The sequence below is a fragment of the Aphelocoma coerulescens genome, chromosome 4A (genome assembly GCF_041296385.1).
Source record: "Aphelocoma coerulescens isolate FSJ_1873_10779 chromosome 4A, UR_Acoe_1.0, whole genome shotgun sequence".
NCBI classification, from domain to species: Eukaryota; Metazoa; Chordata; class Aves; order Passeriformes; family Corvidae; genus Aphelocoma; species Aphelocoma coerulescens.
In genome coordinates, this window is record NC_091018.1 from 4,764,179 (window position 1) to 4,789,474 (window position 25,296).

The window sequence follows — 25,296 nt, forward strand, 5'->3', positions numbered from 1 at the left end:
TCAGTGTTCCTGCAGCCGAGCCAATAAACAGTGATTTTACATGATTTCTACCACACAATCCATCAGGATGGGTGGGCAATGTCAGCCTTCCTCCTCCTTTGTTGAAGGGGTTTCCTTTTGGAAGGGAAATGGAGCCTGAAGGAGGGCTGGCAGTAATGCACCTGGTTGTACCTGGATCCCCGTAAGGACACAGCGAGTACGTGTGCGTGGTTTGTGTTGTCACCAGCTCCAGCCACGGCCCCGAGGAGGTGTCTGGCCCCATGGGGTACCTGCCCTGTGCTACCCACCTGGAAACACTGACATTTCCTCCCTTCCCAGATCAAATGTATCATTCTGGGCAATAAAAGGTTTATTTCTTGAGTGCTGTAATATTCGCACAAATGAAACCCCAGTCCTTCATGGAGCTTTTTGGGTTTCACTGGGCACAATCTCCTTGTGAGCCTAGGCTTCACATCCCAGTGGGGTCACAGGGATGGCCATCCACCAAATCACTGGATGGCTGGGGTTGGAAGGGACCTCTGGAGATCACCCAGTCCAAGGCAGGGTCACGGGGAGCAGGTGACACAGGAACGCGTCCAGGTGGGTTTGGGATGTCTCCAGACACGGAGACTCCACACTCCCCCGGGCAGCTGTTCCAGGGCTCTGCCCCCTCCACGGAAAGAAGTTCTTCCTCGTGCTGAGGTGGAACTTCTTGTGTTGTAGTTTATGGGCACTGCTCCTCGTCCCGTCCCTGCACAGAGCCTGGCACCACCCTCTTGGAGACATTTATACGGATTGCGGACTCCTTCCTTCTCCCCGAAACCTCAGGGATCGCTTTCCAGGAGCACTCCCGGGGGTGATGCCGGACGGGCCCCGCGGCCCGGGGGCAGTGCGGGTTCCGGGGGCGCCGGGCGGGGCCGGGGCCGGGGCCGGGGCCGGGGCCGGGGCTGGGGCCGGTGCGGGGCTGCCGGGCCGGCGCTGTGGCTGCCCCGTCCCCGCCCGGTGCCGGCGCTCCCGTGCGCGCCCCCCCGGCGGGCGGCGGGGGCGGGCGCCGTCCGGGCCGCGCTGATCGCAGCGCGCCATTGGCCGCTGTCTGCGCGCACGTCACGATCATGATGAGAATTAATGATCGGGGCCGCTGATTTCATTGTGTGACGCCGGGACCGACCCAGCCGAGCCCGGCCGAGCCCGGAGCCCCCGCGCCGGCCCCGCGCTACACGGTAAGCGCGGGGGAGCCCCCCGGGGGGGAGCGCGGCGGGGCGCCGGGCGGGAGGGGCGCGGTGGGAGGGGAGGAGGAGGAAGATGATGATGATGATGATGGTGGTGGTGATGATGATGATGATGATGCCGGCGATGCCCCCCCCCCCCCCCGGGCCCGGCGGTGGGGGTGGGGAGGAGGCCCGCGCGGGCTCGTGCGCGCGGACCCGCGCGGCGCGCGCAGGCGCTGCTGCGCCTCCCACCCCCCTCAGCGCGGCCCCGAGCGGGGCGGGGGGGGCAGCGCCGGGCACGCGCCGGGACCCTCCGGGGGAACTGCGCGTGCGCGCGCAGCCGCTCCGCGCGCGCCAGGGGTGCGCCCGCGCGCTTGCGCCGGCCGGGGCCGCTGTGCGCGTGCGCGCCGGGCCCGGCAGCGGCCCCTCAACCCCGGGTGCCTCAGTCACAGACACGGAAACATCGCAGTGACCGAGCCTGGAAAACACCCCCGGGCTCCCCGAGCACAGCCTGCCACCCAACCGGGGCACTCAGTGCCGCGTCCAGTCTTTCCTTAAACACTTCAGGGACAGGGACTCCACCACCCCCCTGGACAGACCCTTCCAAGTGTCTGGCGACCTTTTCTGTGGAGAAATTGTTTCTAATGTCGATCGTAAACCTACCGTGGCACAGGTCCTCTCATCGCTAATTTACTCAGTTCCTGGTGCCTCAGTCACAGAATCTCAGAATCACTGAGGTTGGGAGAGACCGCTGAGGTCGCCGAGTCCAAGCTGTGCCCGATCCCCACCTTGTCCCCAGCCCAGAGCACCGAGTGCTACCTCCAGGCCTTCCTTGGACACCTCCAGGGGTGGGGACTCCACCACCTCCCTGGGCAGCCCCTGCCAATGTCTAATTACCCTTTTTGTGAAGAATTTCTTCCCAATGTCCAACCTAAACCTACCTTGGCAAAGCTTAAGACTGTTCTGTCCTGTCCTGTCATGGGTTGCCTCAGTCCTTAGTGCCTAGGTGTCCCCAGTGCGTCAGTGTGCCTGTGTTGGAAGAAGATGGCCTTTAAGGTCCCTTCCAACCCAAGCCCTTCTGTGATTCCATGGTATTGGCCTGTTGTGGTCCAGCCACAGCCAGTCATGATGGTTGGAGTGGGGGCCTTGTGCTGCCACACTTTAGCCCTCAGCTGTTTGAGGATGAGGAGGAGGAAGTGTCCTTGGCTGTGCTGTTCTGGAGGTCTCACCCCTGGAAGTGCTTGTGTGGCACTTGCCTGCCCTGAGCAATCCTCAGTCCTGCCCTCTTAGCCTGGGGTTTCTCATACTATGGATAAGATCACACATACCTCACCAAGTGCTGGGTCCTCCCAACTGGAGTCCTGAAGCAGCTCACATGCTCAAAGTAACACTGTATTTTCATGTTCCTTCCCTTTTTTCTGACGTAGGTCTTCCAAACACATACATGCTTTATTTAAAACACGTGGCTAATCCAGCTGCAGTCAGGAGTCTCATTTGCATCAATAAAGAAGGATGGGATGCATAAACCTGCGGTGTTGTGGTCATGGGTTATTATGTTATTAAGTTACTGAGGGCTGTCTAATTTGTCCCTAATAAAGGGCTGCATTTTATAGGTAGAACTGTAATACAATCCTACAAACGCTGTACTTAGTGGAGAGGGAAGCAATTATGCTGCGAGTCACGGATATTTAAAAGTAGTTTTACAAGCTGGTCTGTACATTACACTTACCCAAGCATCAGCCTCATCTATTGAGCTTGGAGTGAGTGGTTGTAACTGGTTTGACCTGTGTAGGAGAGAGGCACCAACCTACAAATTCAGATTATTAAAGGTTGTTGCTTGATGTGCGTCCAGTATCTCCACGTAGTGTGTAAGTTGGGGGAGTGGTTGGTTGATTGTTTTCTTTCCATTTGGGATGTGCAAAAAATGGTGAGTTTTTGGCAGCCGTGGAAGGTGAATGAGATGGTTTCAATTCAAGTTTCTAAAGCTGGAGGAATAGTGTCACTGCTGCAGTCTTGTTTTATTTATGTCTATAGTAGCTTTCTTACCATAGTTCCAGTTTTGTCTCAGATTTATATTGGCAGTAAGACTTGTTATTTTTTGCCACTGGAGATCTGTGGAGGCAACAAAAAAAAGATGAATTGGGAGTGTGCTGATTTTCTTGTTGTACCTGTTACAGATGGAGAGACTAAAACAGAAATAGGCTTTCTAAGGTGACTTTTCTAGGCAAATGCCTCTTTGGAACTGAAGTGAAAAAAGAAAACTCTCAGAAACTGCTTGTTTCCTTTTATCACCCTGTGTTAATTCCTGACAGTTGTAAAATGTGTTATGCCATAAATATTTTTATACTTAGTTACTTCCTGTTGGCTTGTACTCTGAGTTAATTGATTTATTTGTTATTTATTTGACATCCAAGACTAGTTTCCATTGCTGTTTGAAGTGAGCATAATTATGGGTTTGTTTCCTATTTTTCAAATTAATTGGTATTAACATATAACATAGTATTCTATAAAGATTTACCTGGTAAATGTTTACTTGATTCAGCAGTCCTAACTTTAAAGACTTTTGGGACTAAGATCATACTGCTGTATGTTGTAGGCAGAAATTATTTTTCCTTCTTATGATGCTTCTTTTTTTTTCTTTATCTTTTTTTTTCCCCCAGAGCTTTCAAGTAATTTCAGAACAGCTCACTAACTCCTGAATTATTTGATTACATGATTATTCCCATTTTCCTATCGTTGTTCTTTTCTTTTGTGGTACTCCTTGACATCGACTTGTTTCCATTAGTTGCTAAAAATGAATGACCTGGCTTCACCAGGTCTCCCCAGAGAGATTCCTGAATTTTGAGTGTTGGATGAAGTAACTGGGGTGGAAGGGCTGGGCAGACCCTGTGGGATCATGCACTGAGCACCTGTTCCATGAGGCAAACCACGGCTTCAGGAGCAAACTGCTGTCGGCCTGCGTGCTCTCCCCTCTTCACTCATTCTCGCCCTTCCCACAGAAGGGATGGAAGGGGAATACTGGGGAAAAGTTGCTCAAACAGCTAACGAAGCCTGAAAAGTTCAGCTGTAAGAACAACCTCCATGTCATCTGACAAGGAGCCGCTGACGGTTGCAGGGTGTCCATGGAATTGTCCTTGGGGCAAACTGAAGCTTTTGGAGTTCCCATCTTTGTCCTTATCAGTCACCACCCTGGTGGTGTCCCCAGTGCCTGACAGCACTTAGACTCCATGTACATCTCCCAAACCATCACACAACAGAGGGATCTTACAATGAGCAGTTTTTAAATTAGTGTTCAGTTCAGAAAGGTAGCGAAAACATCTTTCTATTGTTGGGTTCACAGGAGGCTGAGGGGTGGGACACCATGGGAGTGAAGAGTTACCCAGCGTTGGTTGACCTAGGACAAGTAGCAGGGGCAAGGAAACCTTGGAAAACCTGCTTTTTCAGCTGTCATAGATCATTCTCTGCACTGTCAAAGACACCAACACACTTGGCCAAGGCTGCTTTATTTTATTAGAGCAGGCAGATGTTGAATCCTTAAATACTGCTTTGCCTCCTCTGTCTTTTAGTGAAAGTGAAATACAGCTTAGGTTCATGAAATTTGTTTGCATAATGCTTTGCCTGATTTTTATTAAATTTCACAGAGTTCTTTTCTGTAACAAACTCTCTTTTCAGTGCCAATGTGTTGCCAACCAGCTGGACACCCGGCTTCCCAAAAGCTCACATGCATGTTTGCTAAGCTTGGCCAGTCAAGATCAAAATGAAATTATGATAAAAATCCATGTGGATTTCTAACTTGGAGTCTGAGGTTCAAGACAAAGGTGAGAAATCCTGGAGAGACTGGAGTGCTCTGTAGGTGCACAGATTGGGAAAAGGAGTTTATTTGCTTGGAAGTTTCTGAGGTTGTTTTGAGTAATAGTCTGTGATGAAGGTGTGTGACCTGCTGATTCCTTTCATACTGATGTGGCTGCCTCAATGTTCAGTAATTTTAGCACTTTGCAAATTACTTCCTGTGTTACAGAAAATATAAGAGTTCATCTCTTGTTCTAATTACAAAAACTGATGCTGAACAGGTAACACTTCCCCAAAAAATAGTCTGTAATCCTTTGATGAACATATTCTGTGTTAATTTGTCTCAGAGACAATAACATTACGTTCCTACAGCTGCTTGAATGCTCAGTGTAGGTAAATTCCCAGGTGTGACAGGCATGGGAAGTGAGCAGAGCTTGGTGCCTCTGCAGGTGGGATATGCAGAGGCAGCTCTTCCTGGATTAATGGGATGGCTTTGGACTCTGTGGTTTTCTAGGGGAGTTCCCAAACATCCAGTAATTGGTTTATTCAACACAGGGCACTGCTTTAGATATTCAGAATCAGCACTTAAGAACTGCTGATTGCAAACTGTTTCCATCTGCACTTTACAGGTGACATGATATCTGCCAGAGACAGAATACTGCCAAGTGTCCTTCACACTGGTGTGAAATCAGTGGGAAATGATACAGAACTGTCTGCTGACTGAGGATTTGGTGTATGCAAGACACAAAAACTTTAATAAATCTCACCTGCTTATTTGAATGTTTACATGTTGGAACGTAAACTGCAGTTATGACTCAGCTTTCATAACTCTGTGGCTGTAGGATCCTGTCATCTGTTTATTTAAATCTGTTTCTGATGGCCTCTGCCCGGATCCTTTGAGCTCTGCTTTACTGGATTCAAGGCAGAGGCTACTAAGGAATCTTACCAGGACTTTGGTTGGCAGGTGTAGCTCAGGAGTGATTAAAATCCACTGCAAAAATGAGTTATTAAAGCAGAGAATGACCTCTCCTGAGCTTAGCTGGGCCAAGCCTGTCATGCAATGCTCAAGGGTTTATCTGAAGTTCAAGTGATTTAATCAAAATGCTCCACCCTGTCTTTATCTAAATTACAGATGTCAAATGCAACAATGCAAGTATTTTAACACAGAAGTGACCTTGGATACAGAAATCCACATAATTAAAAAATGTGTCAAGGACCTGGCACACGTCTTTCCTCACAGGTCATCAGGTCTGGCTTTCAAAATTTATCTTCCCGTTGGAAGAGCCTTCACTGCAGTTGGTGAACTATTTGGAGAGCATGATGTGATGAGCCTGTGTATGGAAATGCTGGAGCTTTGGGATGATACACTTCAGCTGGATCTGGAAAGATGGAAGGTTCATAACTATTTCTGATGAGGTCGTTTGTGGGAGCTGAGCTCCGCTAAATAAAACACGGCACTGGTACTGAAGGAGGAGGAGACAAAAGTGGAGGCCGTGTCCTGCCAATCGTGCAGGAGGAAAAAAAATCACAAAATTAACTCTTCTCTGTTCTTTCAAAGTGACATAAATCAGTCGGTAGCCTCATCATTGTGTATCCACATGGGAGATCTGAAGGCAGTTCTCAACCTGAGAAAGTAGATTATTATGAACTTTATTGATTTGTTAATGGACTAATAATTGTCTCCTCTGTTGCTTGCTATAAATTTCTTTAAGGAGTAGATTATTCAGAGCAAGAGTCTCCTTTGCCCAGCTCTGGCTGTGACTGAATAAATGTTCTGGGGGAGGAAGAACTTGGGCAAACCTGACTTGTAATGCAGCTGGTGATGTTGCATTTAACAGTGCATTGGATTGAGAGGGTGAATAAGAGTTGGGAACAGAGGTAAAAAATGTGATTGAAAAATCATCTTCTATTTTAACTATTATTTCAAAGAAACAGTCATTTTTGCAAATTGGTAATTACTGATTTTTCTATTGTCTGTTGACATAGAGAGGAAAGTAAACTCTGAAGTCAAAGCTCTGGCCTACAAGCATTTTACTCCAAATTCTAGATATCAATCTCTTTCTTTATACAGGGCTGTTGAACTCTTAACATCTATTACCATCACATGGTATAATCATCTTGGAGAATAATGTGAAAGCAGTTGGATGTCTGTTCATGCTTTTGAGCCCTTAATAATTTTATTTGCTTTATATTAGAAGCAGCTCTTATGCAAAGATTAGGTAGATCACAACTCTTCTCCTTTCCATCCAGAATTTTCAAACGTGCTTGGCTACAAATGGTTCCCTCATCCCCTTTATTTTCCTGCTGGATGGTGACAGGTTTCCTGTCCTGGGTTCATTCTTTTATATTGTGATGCATGTACTGCATTAAAATAAGTTGTGGCTGGTGACATTTTTGCTTCCCAAGGCACCAAGTTGGATGCAGGTTGTTCCTGGCTGGCGCTTGCAGTGTCTCAGCTGTGGCCTCCTGTTTGGGACAAAGAAAGGCACTGTCTTGGAAATCTGTGATGATGGGGCTCTTCTTTCCTGATATCTACCCAGAGCATTGTATTCTTGACCTGTGTAACAAGAGCATCAAGCTCCAGTTTGCCATTAGGACTCTGTTGTTCACTTGGTAATATTGATAATATCGACAATATCGTTTGCCTTTCCCAAGCCAGGGTGTGAATTTTCACACATAACAAAGCAATGTCTGGTTTAATGTGTTCATCAAAGTGCTGCCCTGCCCCACGTCACCACCTGAACCTTCACAGTGAAACTCTCAGGGGACTGAGTGGTGGGAACTGACCTAAGGAGTTGGGAACTGACCTAAGGAGTTGGGAACTGACCTAAGGAGTAGCTGCTGGCCTGGGAGGAACCTGGGCCTCTTATCCTGGTTGAGTTCCTGAGCACCACTTTGGACAAAGCCAAGGAGCAGGAACACATCCCAAGGTCCTGTAGCCAGCACTGGTTATATCCCAGGAAAACAACCTTACATATTGTTAAAAATCCTGATTTCCAGCCTTCAGGGGGTGTCACAGCAGCAGAACCTTTCTCAGCCTGGGACATGGGTGCCCCTCTTCTGCTAAACTGGAGCATTTGCACTGGGTGGGCAGCACCAGGGCTGCCCAAAGCCCTTTCTTGGGGATTTGCACCCAAATTGGTCTCTGGTCCTTGATCTTTGTGATTTTGCAGCTGGAAATGCTGGTACTGACACAGCAGAAGGACCTTGTGGAGTGTAGGATTTGCTGTAGTTGGAGACAGCGGAAACTTTACTCGTGTCAGTCACCTTTATACCAGATTTTGTCTTTTTTTTGTTGTTAGGGGAGGTGAAACAGACCTGCTGGTATTGGAGCTGCTGATGTTTCTCTGTTTTGCCTAATGCCTTTATTTCATTTATATTTTTTAAGGGAGAAACTTTTTTTTTGAAACTAGAGCCTCACAGACTTAGCAGTATCATGTAATATTTATTTATTTATTTGTTTGTTTATTTATTTATGAAAAGCAGTCATTGTTGTTCCAGACATACAGTTCACCTGTTCAACTTGAGTCTGTCACAATGCTGACTGCAAAGGGTTTTTTTGGAAAGTCAGGAAGAGTGTTGGTAAAAGACTGTGTAGAGAAAACATGTCAATCCTTAGTGTTATCACAGGCACAAGTGAGAGCCTGTGCACCCTGCAAGTGTTACAGTTTCTATTGCAGCTTTCAGAGTGTCTCCTTTTCTTTTCAGATGAATCTGCGTTCTGTATTTACTGTAGAACAACAAAGGATATTACAGCGTTACTATGAAAATGGAATGACAAATCAAAGTAAAAATTGCTTTCAGCTCATATTACAGTGTGCACAAGAAACTAAACTGGATTTCAGTGTGGTCAGGGTAAGTGCTGAGGCATTCCAGATTTGTTAAACATACACATTCATTGCTTTATGTAAAATATATAGAGGTCTGGAGTCCCTAACTTTATCCTTGTCTTAAATCAGACTTCAGTGTGTGTTTGTGACATTCATTTTTACCCAGTGAGCCTGTTTAGAGTTTGTTTTCACTGAAATATCTTCACATGACTCTTGAATTTAGCAGGGGCCTGGGTTGCAGAAGGAGTGATTTTTGTTCTTCGTCTTTTGTTGGGATTTTTTAAATTATTATTTATTAAATTACAAATTGGTTTGCCCTATGGAAACTTCATCTAATGTATTGTATCAAAGCAAGGTCACATTATTCAGATACTATTTTTAAGCTAAATAAGTTTCTATAAATTAATATATTTGGGGGGAAACAATTGTGGAGCTATTTCTTTGATGCACTCTGTCACACTTGTATTCCACATCACAATCATAAATATTGTGGTCCCCCATGGTTATTTACAGTGAGGACATTCTTTTCCTATAAAACAAGAATGTCCCTAGTGCTAACAGGAGCTCTTCCAGAGTCTATGAGTTCCACAGGAAGGGAAATAATAATCCCTTTGTGAAACACTAGACAACAAAATGGCTGTTGTCCGAGGGCAGAAATAGAAATCCTGAGGCATTAGATGGAAAAATAACAAGGGTAGTGGAGCTCCCAGGAGCTGCTGTGACACTGGACACTGAGGAGGAACAAGTGGGACCAGTCGAGGTTGGTTTTTTCATTGGTTTACCAGTGGTACATTGACAATAACAACCCTGCTCCCAGATTCTTCCTTGGATTCCTGTCCCTCAGAACACTCTGGGAACATTAAAAGTTACTTTCTCAGCTTGAGGTGGTGGAAGCTGTGAAAGTCAGCCAGGGATTCAGGCTCCTGGGGCAGGCAGACAGTTGTAACAGGAATCTGGATGCTGATGGTGCAGCCAGGGCTGGTTTGCTATTTTTGTGCTGATTGAATGTCCTAGAGGAGGCAGCCCAGCTCTCCTTGCAGTTGTCTCCATCTTTGTGTTTCCTTTCCCTCTCCATTTCCCTTTCTGCAATCAAGTATCATTCCTTCTGTTTTCTTCCCTTTCTGAGCCCTGATTTGCAGCACTTTTTATTGCTTAGGAAGTACAATGAAAGCACATTCAGTGTTTGTCCTGCATTTGTCATAGTTTAACATGGTCTTACCTTTCTCTTATTTACATCCCTCATTTCTGCTTCTCCTAATGCCCCCTTTTTTCCTTTTTTTTCTTTTTTTTCCTATAAAACTCTTGGTCACTGATTAGTTATTTGCAAAATGATACTTAAGTTGCAGCTGGCACTTGCAGATAGGATTATAATAGGCACATGAATTCCCTACCTACAGTTGGTCAGGAGAATGGGACTCTCAGCAGAGGCAAAGCTGGCCAGTAACTGACATTTTACTGCATTTTACAAATTGTGCCTCAAATTAGACATTTTGTAAAATTTGACAAAAAAGTTAGTAGAGTAGAATTGTGTATGGCAGGGATGTTTGTTTTCCTATAGGAACTTAGTCACAGTGGTGTCAGTGAAATAAATCTTGAGGGTAACTTTAGGACAGGAGGCATGAGAGTCTCGGGATTTTTGAGAATCTGGGGCATTGGAATTGAGACTGGGGTTCTCCTGTGTATGAGTTGTGGATCCCAAGGAGGAGAAGCCTGGATTTGTACCCTGTATTGTTCAGGCCTGGATTTCCACCCTGTCATGTTCACTGCATAATCAGTACATGATTTACATATTTGTAAACTTAGATCTCAACTTGAACACTTAACATGTCATCAGATCTGCTTAAAAATGGAATTGCTAATTTTTTTCTGCTTCTTTAACGCCTTGTTTTGTGTTTGCTGTCGTTGCTGGTGTTGTTTGCAGACGTGGGTTGGCAACAAGCGGCGGAAGATGAGCAGCAAGAGCGCCGTGGAATCCGGGGGCACCCCCCCAGGGACTGCCCCTGCCACTCCCTCCGTGCCCCCAGAAGCAGCAGTGAGAAATGTGGTAAATATTGCTCGATCCCAAAGCCAGCAATCTTCTTGGACCTCTTCTAACAACGACGTGATAGTGACTGGTATCTACAGCCCTGCCAGTTCATCGGGCCGGCCGGGAGCCACCAAGCACACGAACACCTCCATGGCAGAGCTGCACAAAACCTCCATTCCACGGCTCCCGGGCAAGAGCGACGCAGACTTCCAGCAGCAGCACATCCCTCTGGGACGGCAAGTACCCCACTGTAAAAATGCCTCCCTGTTAGTGGGGGAAAAGACCATTATTCTGTCCAGGCAAACGAGCGTGCTCAATTCTGCAAACTCCATTTACAGTCACACGAAGAAAAGCTACGGCGGCTCCTCGGTGCAGACGGCGGAGCTGGTGTTACCTCAGAAACCCATGATTTGCCACAGGCCCTGCAAGGCCGAGCCCTTGGCGTGCCAGCGCTTGCACAAACCCGAGCACGCAGCCCTGGCGTCCCACGTGCCCCCCGGGCCAAGGGCTCACCCCAGGGACCCCGGGTGTGGCACCCAGAACCTGGAGATCCGCGAGGTGTTCTCGCTGGCGGTCACAGACCAGCCCCAGAGGCTCGTGGCTGGGAGCACAACGCAGAAACATCCCTCTCTGGAAGGCAGCTGCCTGTCCATCGCGATGGAGACGGGCGACGTGGAGGACGAGTACGCCCGGGAGGAGGAGCTGGCCTCCATGGGAGCGCAGATCCAGAGCTACTCCAGATACTGTGAGGGTGGCGGCTCTGGCCGCGGGGACAACCAAAGCGCGGCTGGGCCGGGCCGCAGTGGGAGCTGTGGGGCACAGGTGGGCAGTGCCAGGGATGTGCCTGACAATCTCCTCTACCACAGCAGAGAGTTCCACCTGCCTGCACGGACCTCATTGCACACAACATCCAGTACGATTTATAACACTGCGAATGCAGCCAGAAGTACCTTTTCTCCTCATTTTACATCTTCAAGTCAACTGAGGCTGTCACAAAACCAAAATAATTACCAGGTAATCCATCCATTTATCTCTGCCTTCAAACTTCGAAGCCACAGTTGTAGATAAATGCTGTTTTCTTTCAAAGTTGGTAGCTATTAAGCAATAGGTTCACCTTTCTGCGGGCTGTGCTCCTTTTATGCCTTTCAGTGGAGATTCACTCTCAAACCCAGCACGGTTTGGGAGACTGCAGACCTGTCCAGCCGAGCCCCTGGTAGCCATATATTGAAATCAGTGAGGATTTCATGGATTCCATGGCCAAATTTTGGCTGCAGGACAGTCATACCTACGAGCTGGTGGTTGCTCAAGCCTGTGTTGTCCTGCCCTGGCTTTCCAGCACAGGGCATTCCCTGGGTGTTCCCCTGTGGACACACATCACACATGGCACAGGGTGTGGTTTCATGCTGACATTCGTGTGCTGTGAATTTGCTCACCCCATTGATGTCAGCTTGGATTCCTGTACCCCCTGTGCAGGTGGCAATCTCTGGACCTGTGTTCTGTCAGGGATTAAGATCCCCTGTGAGGGAGTTAACATGGTAGGAGACACTCAGCTTCCTTTCCCACAGCATCTAATTCAAATAATCAGTTTTACATTCAATCCCTTTATTCCTCATACTGTACTAAAATCCCTTTAGTGATACTGAGGGGAAATTAAATGCAGAAGAACTAAAAGTTGTTTAAGAGAAACTGCAACACTTGACACATTTTTTTAGTTTTTGGAATTACAAGGGGAGAGATACTTATGCAGGAAACATCGAAATTGGTATTTTTCATGGATTTTTACACCATCTGGCATGACATAGCCTGGAGACACTGAGATAAAAGTCTTTTAAGGCTGACAGGATGTGATTCTGTGTGTCTCACCTGCATGCATTTGCCTGTTATTGCCTTTTTAATTTATCCTGAAAATAAACCATGTCGACAGCCTATCAATTTTCCTGTGCTTTGCTCACCAGGATAGAGAACAAGACTTTGTGAGTCATGGGTTTTTTTATAGCTTTTTTTAGTTTTTCTTTTCTTTTTTTTCCTGACTTCTTCCTATCTCATGTGACCATTTGAAGGAAAGCTTTTGAGTCCAAGTAAGTGCCACTTTTGACCTGAATTATTACTTTTCTGGGTAAACCAGAGGTTCGATGAACAGAGATACTCTGGAGTAAATTCGGGGGGGTATATGGCACATCAGATGAGCTGTTCTCTCCTTTACTCTCACATAGTCTGTCAGTGTTTGCTGTTACTTTTCTTCTTGGTTGTAAAATTCATGAAATGCTGTTTACTTTTGCCATCCCAGTTTCACAGAAGAGAAGCTGGAAATGTGCAGATCAGTCCAATAAGGGGTTGGTGAAAGTGCTTACGATTGAGTTAAGGATGTTTTTCTTAAGTTTCATGATGGGAAATCCATTACTGATGCCTCCATCAGCTGTGTGCTTGTGGTGCTTTATTTCACTCTTGAAACAGCTTCAGAGAGATTGATTTCTTCTAAATTTTTTAAAGGAAATTTGGAATAACTTTGTTTTGGGGTTCTGTGGGGTAGGAACTGAGTCTTTTTAAAGAGCTAGAACAGTTCACAGTTGATATTTTATCTGTCCATGTGGTGTTTTATGGATCAGAGTAAGATCCCTGCAACTTTGTTTTGGTTTGTTTTTTTTTTACTTCCCCCTGTTATAACAACATACCTGGTTTTTTTGTTAAGTGAGGAATTCATCTGTACCCCAGCTGACCTCCATGCCTGTCTCAGATACCTTGTTCTTTGGATCAGGAATGTGTGTGGAGGGAGCTTCTGTTTCCTGTCATATCCCTTGTCATTTTCAGGGTTTTAAACCTTGGAAAAGCTGAGCCGGATGCTGTTAATTCTCTTATTGCTGTGAGCATGCACCCTGTGAACCTCTGAGGTGACACTTCTGGGTATTAGAGACTTTCTAAGGTGCTGTCTGAATCCTTTTAGGCATGTACAGGATGACACTTCGTTTTTTTGTAGTCAGTTTATGCTAGTTTTATTGCCCAAGTTTAGCTAATTTATCCATCAGCACAGAGATGAAAATCCTTCAACTTGGGGAAATCTTCTTGAATTTAAAAATAGATGAAACCTGAGCTAAATGATTATTGGAGTAGTTGAACATTCAAGCAGATGCTTCTTCAAAGTCAGGACTGTGTGATTCATGTTTTGATGAAGTAATTACTGTCATATATTGGTGGGGTATCTAATTAGCAATTAGTTATAGCTTCCTTACTGGTTCAATTAATCAAATTCATGTTAGTGTAACTTAAGACTAAATTTAATTAAGTGATCAATTTTAATGCCTGAACAGGTTCAGTAAACAAATGTTTCAGCCTACTTGCTTGTCTTAGTTTGACTTTGAGTGTGTTGAAGTAGAGAGGTTATCTGTGCTATCCTCGAGGCTGAATTGGGATTTAGTCTTGGTTTTTTCCCCCTGACCCTGAGGGACAAAAACCCTGTTGAGAATCTATATATTTTTATTGACTTTGCTCCCAATCCCAGCCCTCGTGCCTGGTTCACAAGAGCAGCTCAGAGCAGTGCTTTGCATGTTGTCTTTCAGGGAGTTCTCTTGAGATGAACTTGCCTGGTTTTGGCCTCATACCTGTCTGATCTGTATGCATTTGTCTTCCCAGCAACCTTTAATGCTCTGCCTTGTAGATTTTGCTTTATTCCCATAGAAAAACACTTTTTTTGTTGGTTTTTTTTTTTTGCAGCCCCCCTTTAAATTAGTGAAGAGGAGCCACCTGGGTGGGTCCTCAGGGTGCCTTTACAGAGGATTCTGTGGTGTGAAGCTGTTGTGTGGGATACAGGGTTGTAACAGACATAACTTTTCTAGACAGAATTTCTAAAATCTGTGTTTGCAATGAAGAAATCAATATTTTAGACTCAAAACCTGATGCAGGCTGACCTTTGGGGTGCTCCTTTCTGCCCCCTGTCAACCCTCCTTGTGCTGTAATGAGAAAGGTTCTGATCTTGGGTAGCCTCCAAGTGCTTCCAGCTAAAAGCTTGAGGAATAAAAGTGTTTTATGTGCTTGTACAGCAGACACCTGTACCAGCGCTGCTGTACTTGCTGTGCTCATGCTGCAAGAGCCATCAGTGAAGCACTTTGCAAATACAGAAACCCTCAGTGCAGTTTGGTTCAGTCAGCAGAAGTGCACAGGTTTTTTCCTCACACACGTGTGTGTAATGACTTGAGGTGATTAATCTCTCCGGAGCTATGTTCAGTCTCTCAAGTATTGCTTGTCTGCAGCAGAAAATGAATGTGGAATCCTGAATAAGCCTAAAATATTCCAGGCTATGACACACCTGAGATGATCAGAGAAAACAGTCTGAGATTTTTATTTAATAAAGTCTGGCCTCTGGGAATGATGGAGAAGCAATAGAATGGAGGCAGCTCACCTTTGCCTTCACACCCCTTCCCTTTCCTTCTCCAACCTGATATCCCTAATTTTTCTGCTGATACTCAAATCTTTAACATCAGAACAGCTCAGTGACAAACACGAGAGCATTTTTTCTGGAAGTTGAAGTGATGTAATGAAAAAAGATCTGAGGGCAGCTCGGTCCTCAGCCCTTGTCTGACTCCAGTCTGCTCATCCTGCCCGTGTGGGACAGATTGAGAGGGGAACTGCTGTTGTGAAATAAGTTTTGGGTCACCAAAAGTACAGAAACACCCAAGTCACCACTGTGTTATCTCACCCTCACCCAAAGAAACAGTGTTTTAGTCTTAGCAGTAAAGGTGAGTGTGACTTCGGTTTTGAATCTTAACCTGTTTACAGACATGGGTGTCAGAGTTGAATGCACAATGCTGAAATCTTGTCAAATTGCTTAGTATTGGCTCTCACAGCAACCTAAGCTGCTCTTGTTTTCTGTTCTGTTTCCTCCTTCCCCTTTACAGATTTCAGGAAACCTTACTGTGCCTTGGATTACAGGTTGTTCCAGAAAAAGAGCAGTAAGTACAGTTCCATTTAAGTATCTAATGCATCAAGTGAAGCAATGAAAAGTTGCTAAAAATGCATTTTTGAAAATGTCAGTTCTGTTTGCCGTGTGTGGGTTTTCCCACTTTTTACTTTGATACAAACATTATCTGCAGGTGCAGTGTTTCAGTCGAGGTGAAGTTGATGTCTATCTTTAAAAGCAGGTCAAGGTCATAATCCAGTGTGAGGTGATGCCCAGGTAGGAATGGTGCTCTTAGCTCAAATATAACATCTGAATTGATGAGGACTGAGAGTTTGGAACTCAGAATAATGTTTTTTATGTTGAAAGTGAAGTGGTTGTTAATTGAGGTAACTGAAGGCTTAAGAGAGTAACTCCCTCTGCAGCTTCTCTGCACATGCACAGAATTAGTCAGTGCTGGCTGTAGGAACTTGATCAAGTCTAATTTTATACACATAAATGTCATTTCACAGCAACAGAATTAGCCAGGTTGATGTCCTCAATTCACGAACGACTCCAAACTATAACACAGGGTATGAAACAGCTTTTGTCAGGAAAAAAACCCTCTGCCCAACTCCTTTGTTTAGTTACCACTCAGCATTTCCAGCTTGTCTTTAAAGAGATGTCATTTCTGCCTCCTTTCCATGGAAATCCACCCTCAGCTTGGATGGTACAGCCAGGCTCTCCAGGGGCTGCTCTATCACTCCAGCTCTGGCAGAAGCAGTGATTGGGGAAATGTCTGTCATGGTAACCAAATTTCCCAGTCCGTGGAGCTGGCAGTGTCCTGGCAGGGGCTGCTGTTTTGTCAATGAGGTCTAGGCAATGGAAGAGCCTTTCCTTGCTTTCTCCTGCTGTAACCAGTACTTCTTCCTTTCTTTATTATTTTCAGTTCTTCTCTTTAGTCTTCAAAAGGTGTGAGTGTGGGACTGTTTCCTGTATAAGTAGGAATCTAAGAACCATCACATTAATGGTGTTTTCTCTCAGGCTTTTTCTAGGTCTCAGCTGAAGCACTTCCAATTTCTGCAGAGTTTGGTACAATCACTTACTTTTTATACAGAGAGCACTTTATAAGAGCATCTCCCAGAGGAACTGATACTTTTATACAAATCCTGTTGTGCTCAATCCATCTTTTTTCTTTCCTAAGTGCTAATTCTCTTGAGGAGGCTTTTTAAAATGCAGCTCTTTTCTGGAAGGCTCAACCCCTCTATCACTTAATGACCTTTTAGAGCATCTCACCAAGGAGCTGGGGAGTGTCCTCGGGTAGAGTTTCACAGCTAAAGGGGGAGGTTTTCCCCCTCCCTCCCACTGCTCTGCCACACCATCCATAGCCAGTATCCAGTTGCAAGGTAATCCAGGTCGGGTGTGTGACCTGGTAGGTACAAATTCTGCTGCTGAGGTTGTTTTTAGAGTTCAGTGCTGTTCTGGGAGTCAAGTAAGTGCCAGAGCCAGCTCGGAGTCAGCAGTGGGAGCACTGGGCTGGGAATGAGGTGATGTTGGCCCCTGCCTGCAGCACTGGGAGGTTTGTTGGGCATCATGGTCATGCTGGATACCTGACCCCAGCTGTAGAAGACATTTCTGGAGTAAATTTTAAACCTTCAAGGATGTGGAGGTGCCTGTTTATTAATCAAAGAATCGTTAAGGTTTGAAAAGACCTTTAAGATCAAGTCTGACCGTCAGCCCAGCACCAGCACGGTCAGCACTAACCCATGTCCCCAAGTGCCACATCCACAGGTTTTTTGAACACTTCCAGGCATGGTGATTCTACCCCTGCCCTGGGCAACCTGTTCCAATGCTGTACAATCTTTTCAGTGACAAAATTTTTCACAATATCCAACCTAAACCTCCCCTAGCACAGCTCGAGGCCGTTCCCTCTCCTCCTGTCCCTGTTCCCTGGGAGCAGAGCCCGACCCCCCCGGCTGCCCCCTCCTGTCAGGGAGTTGTGCAGAGCCAGAAGGTCCCCCCTGAGCCTCCTTTGCTCCAGGCTGAGCCCCTTTCCCAGCTCCCTCAGCTGCTCCTGGTGCTCCAGCCCCTTTCCCAGCTCTGTTCCCTTCTCTGGCTCCAGCCCCTCAATGTCTTTCTTGCAGTGAGAGACCATTAAGGATGGTTATTAGGGAATTACTTTTCCTTAGACCTTTGCTCCTTTGTCTTTTTAATCAATAAAATGCATAAAACCCATTGGTTAACACAATCTGTTTGACACATCTGTGTCCAGATTTGTGGATGCACTTTCCCTGTCTGAGTGCAGAACCAGCCTCCTTCAGGAGACAAGTTGAGGACCTGGCACTCTTAAAACTGCTGTGTACACACAAGGGTAAGACAAGCAAAGGAGAAAAAGCTCCTTCTTCCTAGAAACTTTGATTTCAACTGTGAAATTCTTTGGAATAAAAAGTGTGAGGGAACAGAAATAGAATGGATAGAGTTGTAGAACTGCCATTATGGCAATTACTGCCATTCAAACAGGAAAAGGGCTAATCTGTATTTTGGTTAAAATGGAAAAGATTGTCTTTTAGATGCTCTGAATTTTTAATCTTCTGCCTTGATGTTTTGTTTCCCTTGCCCTGTCCTTCAACTGTATCAGGAGAGAAATAAAAGCCATGCAGTTCTGCAGAAACTCTTTCTTGTCTGCTCAGCTCTGCTGTAGGATGATGTAATCCTGGTTGTTAATGAATATTAGTCTAGAAATATCACCCTCTCAGTAACTCATGAGAGTGTCTTTGGAAATGACAGAGTTCTGTGTTCTCTCCTGGTGCCTGTGCAGTGGCCTTTATGAATGCATTGATTTTTGGTTTTTCACAGGGTGCTGGAAGGATAACAAGGATTCAAAAATGGCAGTGAAGGTACAAGTTAAGGAGAATTAAAAAGGGGGAAATATCTTCACTTTTATCCTTGTATTTAAGACTTGAGTGTACTGACTGTGCTTTAGTTCTGTGTCATCTTAGGTCTGAGCAGAAGGATTTGTGTTTGTGGTAGATTTCAAAGTACTGGTGTGCTCTGGAGAACATTTGTCACGCAGGTGGTGACTCTGGGTAAGCTGTGCCTTAGTGGTGAAGTTTTATTTTGGGGGAGGGAGGGGGCTTGTCTGCCCTAAGCTTCACTTTGGGGTGTCTGGGCTCTCAGTCTGATGTATTTGGGGACGGGAAGGACCTGAAATGGGTGGAGAGTTCCTGTGCTAGATTTTGATTTTTGTATCACTGTTTGCACATTGACTATTTGAATAAAACTGTCACAGCAGTGCAGGCACACTTCAGGCAGGTGAAGGGGCAGAGGTGTGAGACCTGTCCCCAGCTGTTCTGGGCATGGGGAGCACAGCTGGGTTGTGTGGGGGAGACACATCTGTACAACTCTCAAGAAAGCTCCTCCTTGGCCTGGGGTCTGCAAGGCTCAGGAAAACCGGTGGCTGCTGCAGGAAAAGCAGCATGAGCTGAGAGCAAACACCTCAGAGCAGCTTTACAGAGAAGCCCCGGCAGGGATTAAAGCTGCCTGCAGTCATAGGGCACCTCAGCTCTGCCTTTTGTTTTAAAACTATTCCAGGAGGAACTTGGGGAGTTCTCTCCACCTTCCTCTGCTCTCCCAGGAAGGGAGGAAACTGTGGTTTAGTCAGGTCAGTGGGAGCATGTCTGAGTGACACAGTCGGGGTCTGCAGTGAGAGGTGAGCCGAGCTGGAGGTCTCTGGATGGGAACACTGCTTGTTCCTACTTTGTGTCATTTGGAATACTGAGTAAAGTGTTTCCTCCTTCTGTGAGATATTTTATTACACATCCCAAGATACTTCTACATTGGATGGTAATACCATCCATGGCATGGCCTTCTGGCTGGAAACAGCACCTCCTTGTCCCACAGCAGTCCACAAGGAATGCAAAGAGGGACAAGTCTGGTCATCTTTTTATTACGTGATGTGCTGCACCCAAGTGCCACAAATCACCTTGGCTTTTTGTCTGCTGTGAACCTGCAGACAAGAAATGCATCCTGTCTGAACAGGAACTGCAAAACTTTCTGGTCCAATGTGAGGAAGACATTAATAGATCAAGTAAGAATCATGAGAATTACCATCTAAAAATCAGTTTACTTTGAGGCTGAACATTCACTATTTCACAGATCAGTTCAAAATTCCCAGAAGGACGAGTTGTCACTCTGTGTGGATTGAGGGTTGGTTTGGAAATTACACAGTGAGATGAGAGTGTAATATCTTTGCTAGACTGTTCATTGCATTGATATCTCTCTTTTTTCCCATCTTTTTAGTTGAGTTTGATTTAGAAACAGATATTAACAGAATATCTGTAATTTTGGCTGAGTGCTGAAGCAGTTACAGCTCTGCTCACAATGGGGTGCTATGAAATATTTATCAGTTCTGCTTCCATCAGAGCAAACTTCAGGCTTACCTAACCAGTGTGGAAAGATGCAAAAAATCTCTGTTGCAGAAACCTAACAGTGTGTGCCCTAATGGTGTGTCAGCAGGAAGAGTTTAAGGGTGCCTTCAGCCACCTTTGTGCCTGAGTTTGTGCAGCTGTGTGTGAGCAGCAGTGGCCAGCCTAAGCACAGGATGGGGTGTCACTGACAGGGGGGCAGCTTTGTGGCACTGGTGAAACCTGAAGCTAAAACCTCAGGCTGAAGGAATGTGTAATCTAGCACAGCTTTAATGAGGTTAAATATCTTGGTGTGTTAAGGGAAAGTGCAGACCTTCAGAATTTGTGTGTGGGAAATCAAGAAATAATAAACTGAAATGCAAGAATGATATTAAATGGTGCAGATGGGAAAGGGGAGGCATAGTGGAATGATTCAGAAATCACTATTAATACATACAGATAAGATCTGGAGATAGGAATTGATAATCCTCTGAAGAAAACATATTAATTAGTGTCAGGGTTCAGAGAGCTCCATGCTGGTGTCACTGGGAAAGGTGAATAAGGCAAAACAACACTGTGCTTGTACAGAAGAATCTGAGTTTTGTTCATACCTTGAATGCTTTGAGTGCTTCTGATCTTCCCATTCCTCCCAAAATATAACAGAAGCAGTGACAGGGATCAAAGGCATGGAAAATTTGTTGTGAGAGGTTTGTTTGCTAAAAATAACCATTACCTCAGCCCATTTCATCACCAAGTATCAGAACTGAATGTTGATTTCATATGATTTCACTGCAATTGAAATAAACACCACACACAGTGCTCAGCTGCAGCATAAATGCAAGTTATGTATAAAACCTCTAGTTCTTCCATTTTTTAGCATGTCTTTGATTAATAATCTGAAATTTGTGTATAGCTTTTGTGCACGTGGCCTGAAACATTTTCAACTGATGTACAAAACCCGATCTAAAAAAGCAGGCTCTAAGAAAAGGCAGGATAAGGACACTCCACTCTGTGCAATTATTCATCCCAATTATAGACACCAGATTTGCACCACAGATATTGCTGCACACTGGGGGGGACGAGGGGCTCGGCAAAGAGCCAGGAATGTCTCTAATAAACTGGGTCATCTCTTCTAAGGATGATGTTATTACACTTGGGAGGTCGGGGATAAGCCGGGTTTAACCCTGCGCGCGGCACAACTGCTGATTCAATTTGCTCGCCAGGATTGCTTTTCCTTGGGAATGGATAGGCTGGATTCTGCTGGACAAAGCCTCTCCTGCTTTTTAAACTGTGGGCAGCAGAAGTGGGAAGTGTAAAGGATTCAGCCAACAGCCAACACTGTCAAGGATAAAGCCAAGCCTTGAATCAGCAAGCCGGGGATCTGAAGAGAGAAAATGAGAATTGTATTCAGAGCTGAGTTAATGATGTAAAAATAAGAACTGAATTACTGGCTTGCCTTCACCTATAAGTATTGTCATAAATATGAAGCTTTCCAATATCATCTTTGGATATTTTTTCCTATAATGGTGAATATTATGGTATTTGTAGGGCTCTGAGATTTTCCTCTTGGTCCCTCATTTCCTCTGATGATACTAAGCATGAGAAGGTTATTAACTAAATTGATGGAAGCTTAGTTACATGTACAATGTAGAACTTCTATCCTTTATTTTCTGACAAAAGTCATTATGTAATTTTTAAGCAGTTTATAATGCAGGAGTCAAACTTGGGTATAATCCATGTCAAGGGGATGATCCTGTAATTGAAGGTAGTTTGTGATTTCCCTAAGAAATTGCTGATAAGGCCCATGGCACAGCATATTAAACGAAGGCAGCTAATCTGGAGCTGAAATTTGGACATGCTGAAGTGCCATTTACATCTAGGGAGCTTAAGGGGTGACACTGATCCCATGATGCTGGTGCAGCAATTGAGAGCAGGGTGTGTAAATGATGATTCTTCAGGATCTCTGAGATCCCACAGAGCTCCTCAGTGCTGGTCTTGGCAGAAAAAAATGGCTAAAATGAGACAGACTCCAAAGTAGAAAAGTTACAAGTTCTGTTAACATAATTACACAGCAGCTGTGAGGTGAAAACCATTGAATAGTGATGTATCTAATAAGATTTTTATTGAAACATTTGTAGTAGGTCATCAGAATTAACATCTATCCAGTAAAATGGAAAAGATCTGACACTGCTTTTTAAGGAAAATTTTTAAGGGCCAGGTGGTTTTGCTAAATTCTGCTTTTTCCTAGTAAAGTCCTTGTTTTGAATAAGTAAAAGTTGAGCAGGCTGTGCGCCTTCCTGAGCACCACCCCTCTGGGAACTCGAGGCAGGCACTGGGTGTCTTTTGTCCAAGGCAGGATCAGGATCCTCTCGCAGATCACTTTTCCTGCTACCAAGTCCTCTCCCTGGGTTCTTTCAGGAGAGGAAGCATTTCTGAGATAACTGGAAAACCACGTGGCAAGAAGAAACCTGAGCTTCCTCCAGTGGCAGCTGGACTTTCTTTGGGTTTTGTTCTAATTTGGCCAACGCAACCAGCTGGGTGGGAGAAGACAGCCTGAGCAGGGTTTCTCCCTTACTGTGCCATAACACCGGGCACATTTCCTGGTGCTCCGCAGAATTTCACAGAATATTCTGAGCTGGAAGGGATCCCACCAGGATCATCGAGTCAAATCTTAAGTGAATGGGCTTCTCTCATTTCAGCCCTGCACTGGGGAGGGTGAGCCTCCACAGGGTGTTCCAGGGGAGTTTCAGGCTGTGGATGTTAAATGTGAGGGATTGCTGTGTGTTGTGTCCCTGCCGAGCACCGATCACAGGGAGCTCTGTGAGTTCACTGCGAGGGGTTGCAGCAGTGTGAACGCTCCAGAGCCAGCAGCCACTGTTAGTTATTTATGTTTAAAGAACACCCACTGTTCTTTAGGAGGTGAGGTTGCCCTGAGCAGTCAGGAATGCAGGGTAGGCCAGGGTTTTTCCATGTAGCCTGAGCATTGCTGTCACTCCTCTCCGCCTTCCCTCTCCTCGGTGCTGGGCTGCCGCAGAGCAGAGCTCTTCCCAAGTCCCACTCTCTTCTGGCAGCAGCTATAAAAGGAGCTGTTGCTGCAGTGATCCAGGAGATGGCTGTACTTTTGTTCCTTGAACGTGGCTTGGAGACAGGAGGAGCTCAGGTCAGGCGTGCAGTGAGAGCGGCGGCAGCTCCGGGCGAGCGGGCACCGGGGATTGGCTTTGCCCGGGTCTGGAGCTGCACTTTGCTCAGCCTGGAGCAGCCTTCAATGTGCCAAGTGGATTCCTTTTGGATGAACATGGCCTGGAGCATTCTGCCCCAGAGCATCTCCTGTGCTGGGCTGCTCGGGGCTGTGTGGGAGCGCAGCAGCTCCGGGATGTCCAGGGCGCTCCTCACCAGCCCTGCTCTGACCTGGTACCGTCAACTGTGGGATGGGCAGGATGGGGACAGCCCCTCTAACTCCTGACTGGGGTGATGGAATGATAGCCAGGAAAAGTTCTGAGTCCCTGGTAGGCACGCAATTAATCATGGATTGATTAAAGTTGGAGAATATCTCTAAGGTCAACAAGTCCAACCAGACCATATTTGAATATATCTGGGGCATCGTTTTATTGGGATTACTTTAGGAAGACAAAGGTTTGATGCCCCTATTTTGTGTTCATACGTTGAGGAGACTCAAGTGCTTCTAACATTTTGAGAAATAGTAGTTTTTAAAAGAAGAAAATTGCAACAATTAACCGTATTCTGAAGATTAACAAAAGCTAGAACTGGGAACTGTACAAGACTGTCAAATGATCCTAGTTCTGCGAAATTTCTTTTATTCCACTTAAAATTATTTCTTTCTAACTTTTAATGATCTTTAAATGAGCAAACACAGAGTTCAGCTATTGAAATCATGAGCACAGTTCATTACTGAAATAATGACACATGTGGCACATGGGCTACAAGTTACCAGTGCAGACTTTGTGGTTGATTTTCTGTACTCAGAATAGCAGGAGAAGTGAAAAACATGGGTTAATGTAAAGAAACTGTAGATTTTAGATAAAATTCTGGGTGAAAAGCTTTTGATAAAGCTTGGAAACTCTACTAGAGAAATATGCTCTGTGCTCACACCAGTTCAAACAGTGGTAGGATGTTTAGGAATTCTTTTTCAATGTTACTCCTTTTATCACTGATCTACTATCACATATTTTGATAAGTGTAGACAAAGAGTTTGCAAACTCACAGATAAACAGTGGAACCAATTTAAACTCAAGCTCACCAAATAAACATTAAAGTATTCCCTTTAGGAAGTCAGAATCCTTTGAATTATGCATGTGTTGTAGTTTGCAGTAAGATAAAAGAACTTTAAGGGGGGAGGGTGAGAAACTTGAAAAGCCTTTAAGGAGTAATTTGCATAAATTGGGTGGAGAGAGTAAACAGCACAAGGGGGAAAAAAGTTATTTTCAGTAAGGCCTTATAGAATGAGATAAAACAAATTACAGAAAAAATCAGGTGGAGTTGAAACACAGCTGAAGTGCCTTAAACTTGTGTTAGCGCTGCCACTGCCTTTCCAGCAAATCCCAGGGAACTCTGAAGTGCCCTGGATGCAAAAAAGAAATTAAAAAAAAACCCCCAAGTTCTTAAGGGAGAGTTAAAAGCAAAGAAGAGCCATGGAGGCAGTACAACGTGTGTGTTACTGTGTGGGAGACCTCTGGACATGAATGCTCTGGATAAGCAGATTTTTTTTCAATCTAACAGTATTTTTTTTATCTTGCAGTTACAGGACCGCACACAATTTAGTGACCGAGACTTAGCTACCCTAAAGAAATACTGGGACAATGGCATGACCAGCCTGGGCTCAGTCTGCAGAGAGAAAATTGAAGCTGTGGCTGCAGAATTAAATGTTGACTGTGAAATAGTTCGGGTAAGAAATCCAGAGTCTTCCCTTATCTTGTCGCAGGAGCAAAAATAGGACAGATGAAAGGCTTTAAAAATTTCATGAGGAAGCTTGAAATAGATTTCACGTATTACATAATGAATGACCATGTTGGGGAGTGCTCTCCTGCTCTTTCTGCAGTCTATATTTAGTAAAAGCCCTCAGGTAAGAGTTGTATTGATCAGCAGCAGAAGCAGCACTACGAGCTGTTTGACATTCTCTTGAGTAAGATTCTAAGTAAGTGTTACATTTTTTAGGGAGATCCTAGAAGACTGAAAG

General features: G+C 45.3%; 1 protein-coding gene across 3 annotated transcripts in view; it reads left to right on the forward strand.

The window, feature by feature from the left end:
- Window positions 1–1,040: 1,040 nt before the first annotated feature.
- The window catches only part of HDX (highly divergent homeobox), a 38,633-nt gene continuing 14,377 nt past the window's right edge, over window positions 1,041–25,296 (forward strand). Inside the window, exons 1-6 of one of the 3 annotated variants that reach the window (XM_069015063.1) lie at window positions 1,041–1,199; window positions 4,860–5,005; window positions 8,685–8,831; window positions 10,728–11,846; window positions 15,722–15,775; window positions 24,859–25,005. In XM_069015063.1, coding sequence (XP_068871164.1) covers window positions 8,685–8,831; window positions 10,728–11,846; window positions 15,722–15,775; window positions 24,859–25,005 — 1,467 coding nt within the window. In that variant the 5' untranslated portion in view covers window positions 1,041–1,199; window positions 4,860–5,005. The remainder of the gene's footprint in view (window positions 1,200–4,859; window positions 5,006–8,684; window positions 8,832–10,727; window positions 11,847–15,721; window positions 15,776–24,858; window positions 25,006–25,296) is intronic. The other 2 variants (XM_069015065.1, XM_069015064.1) reach the window with 2 other exon arrangements.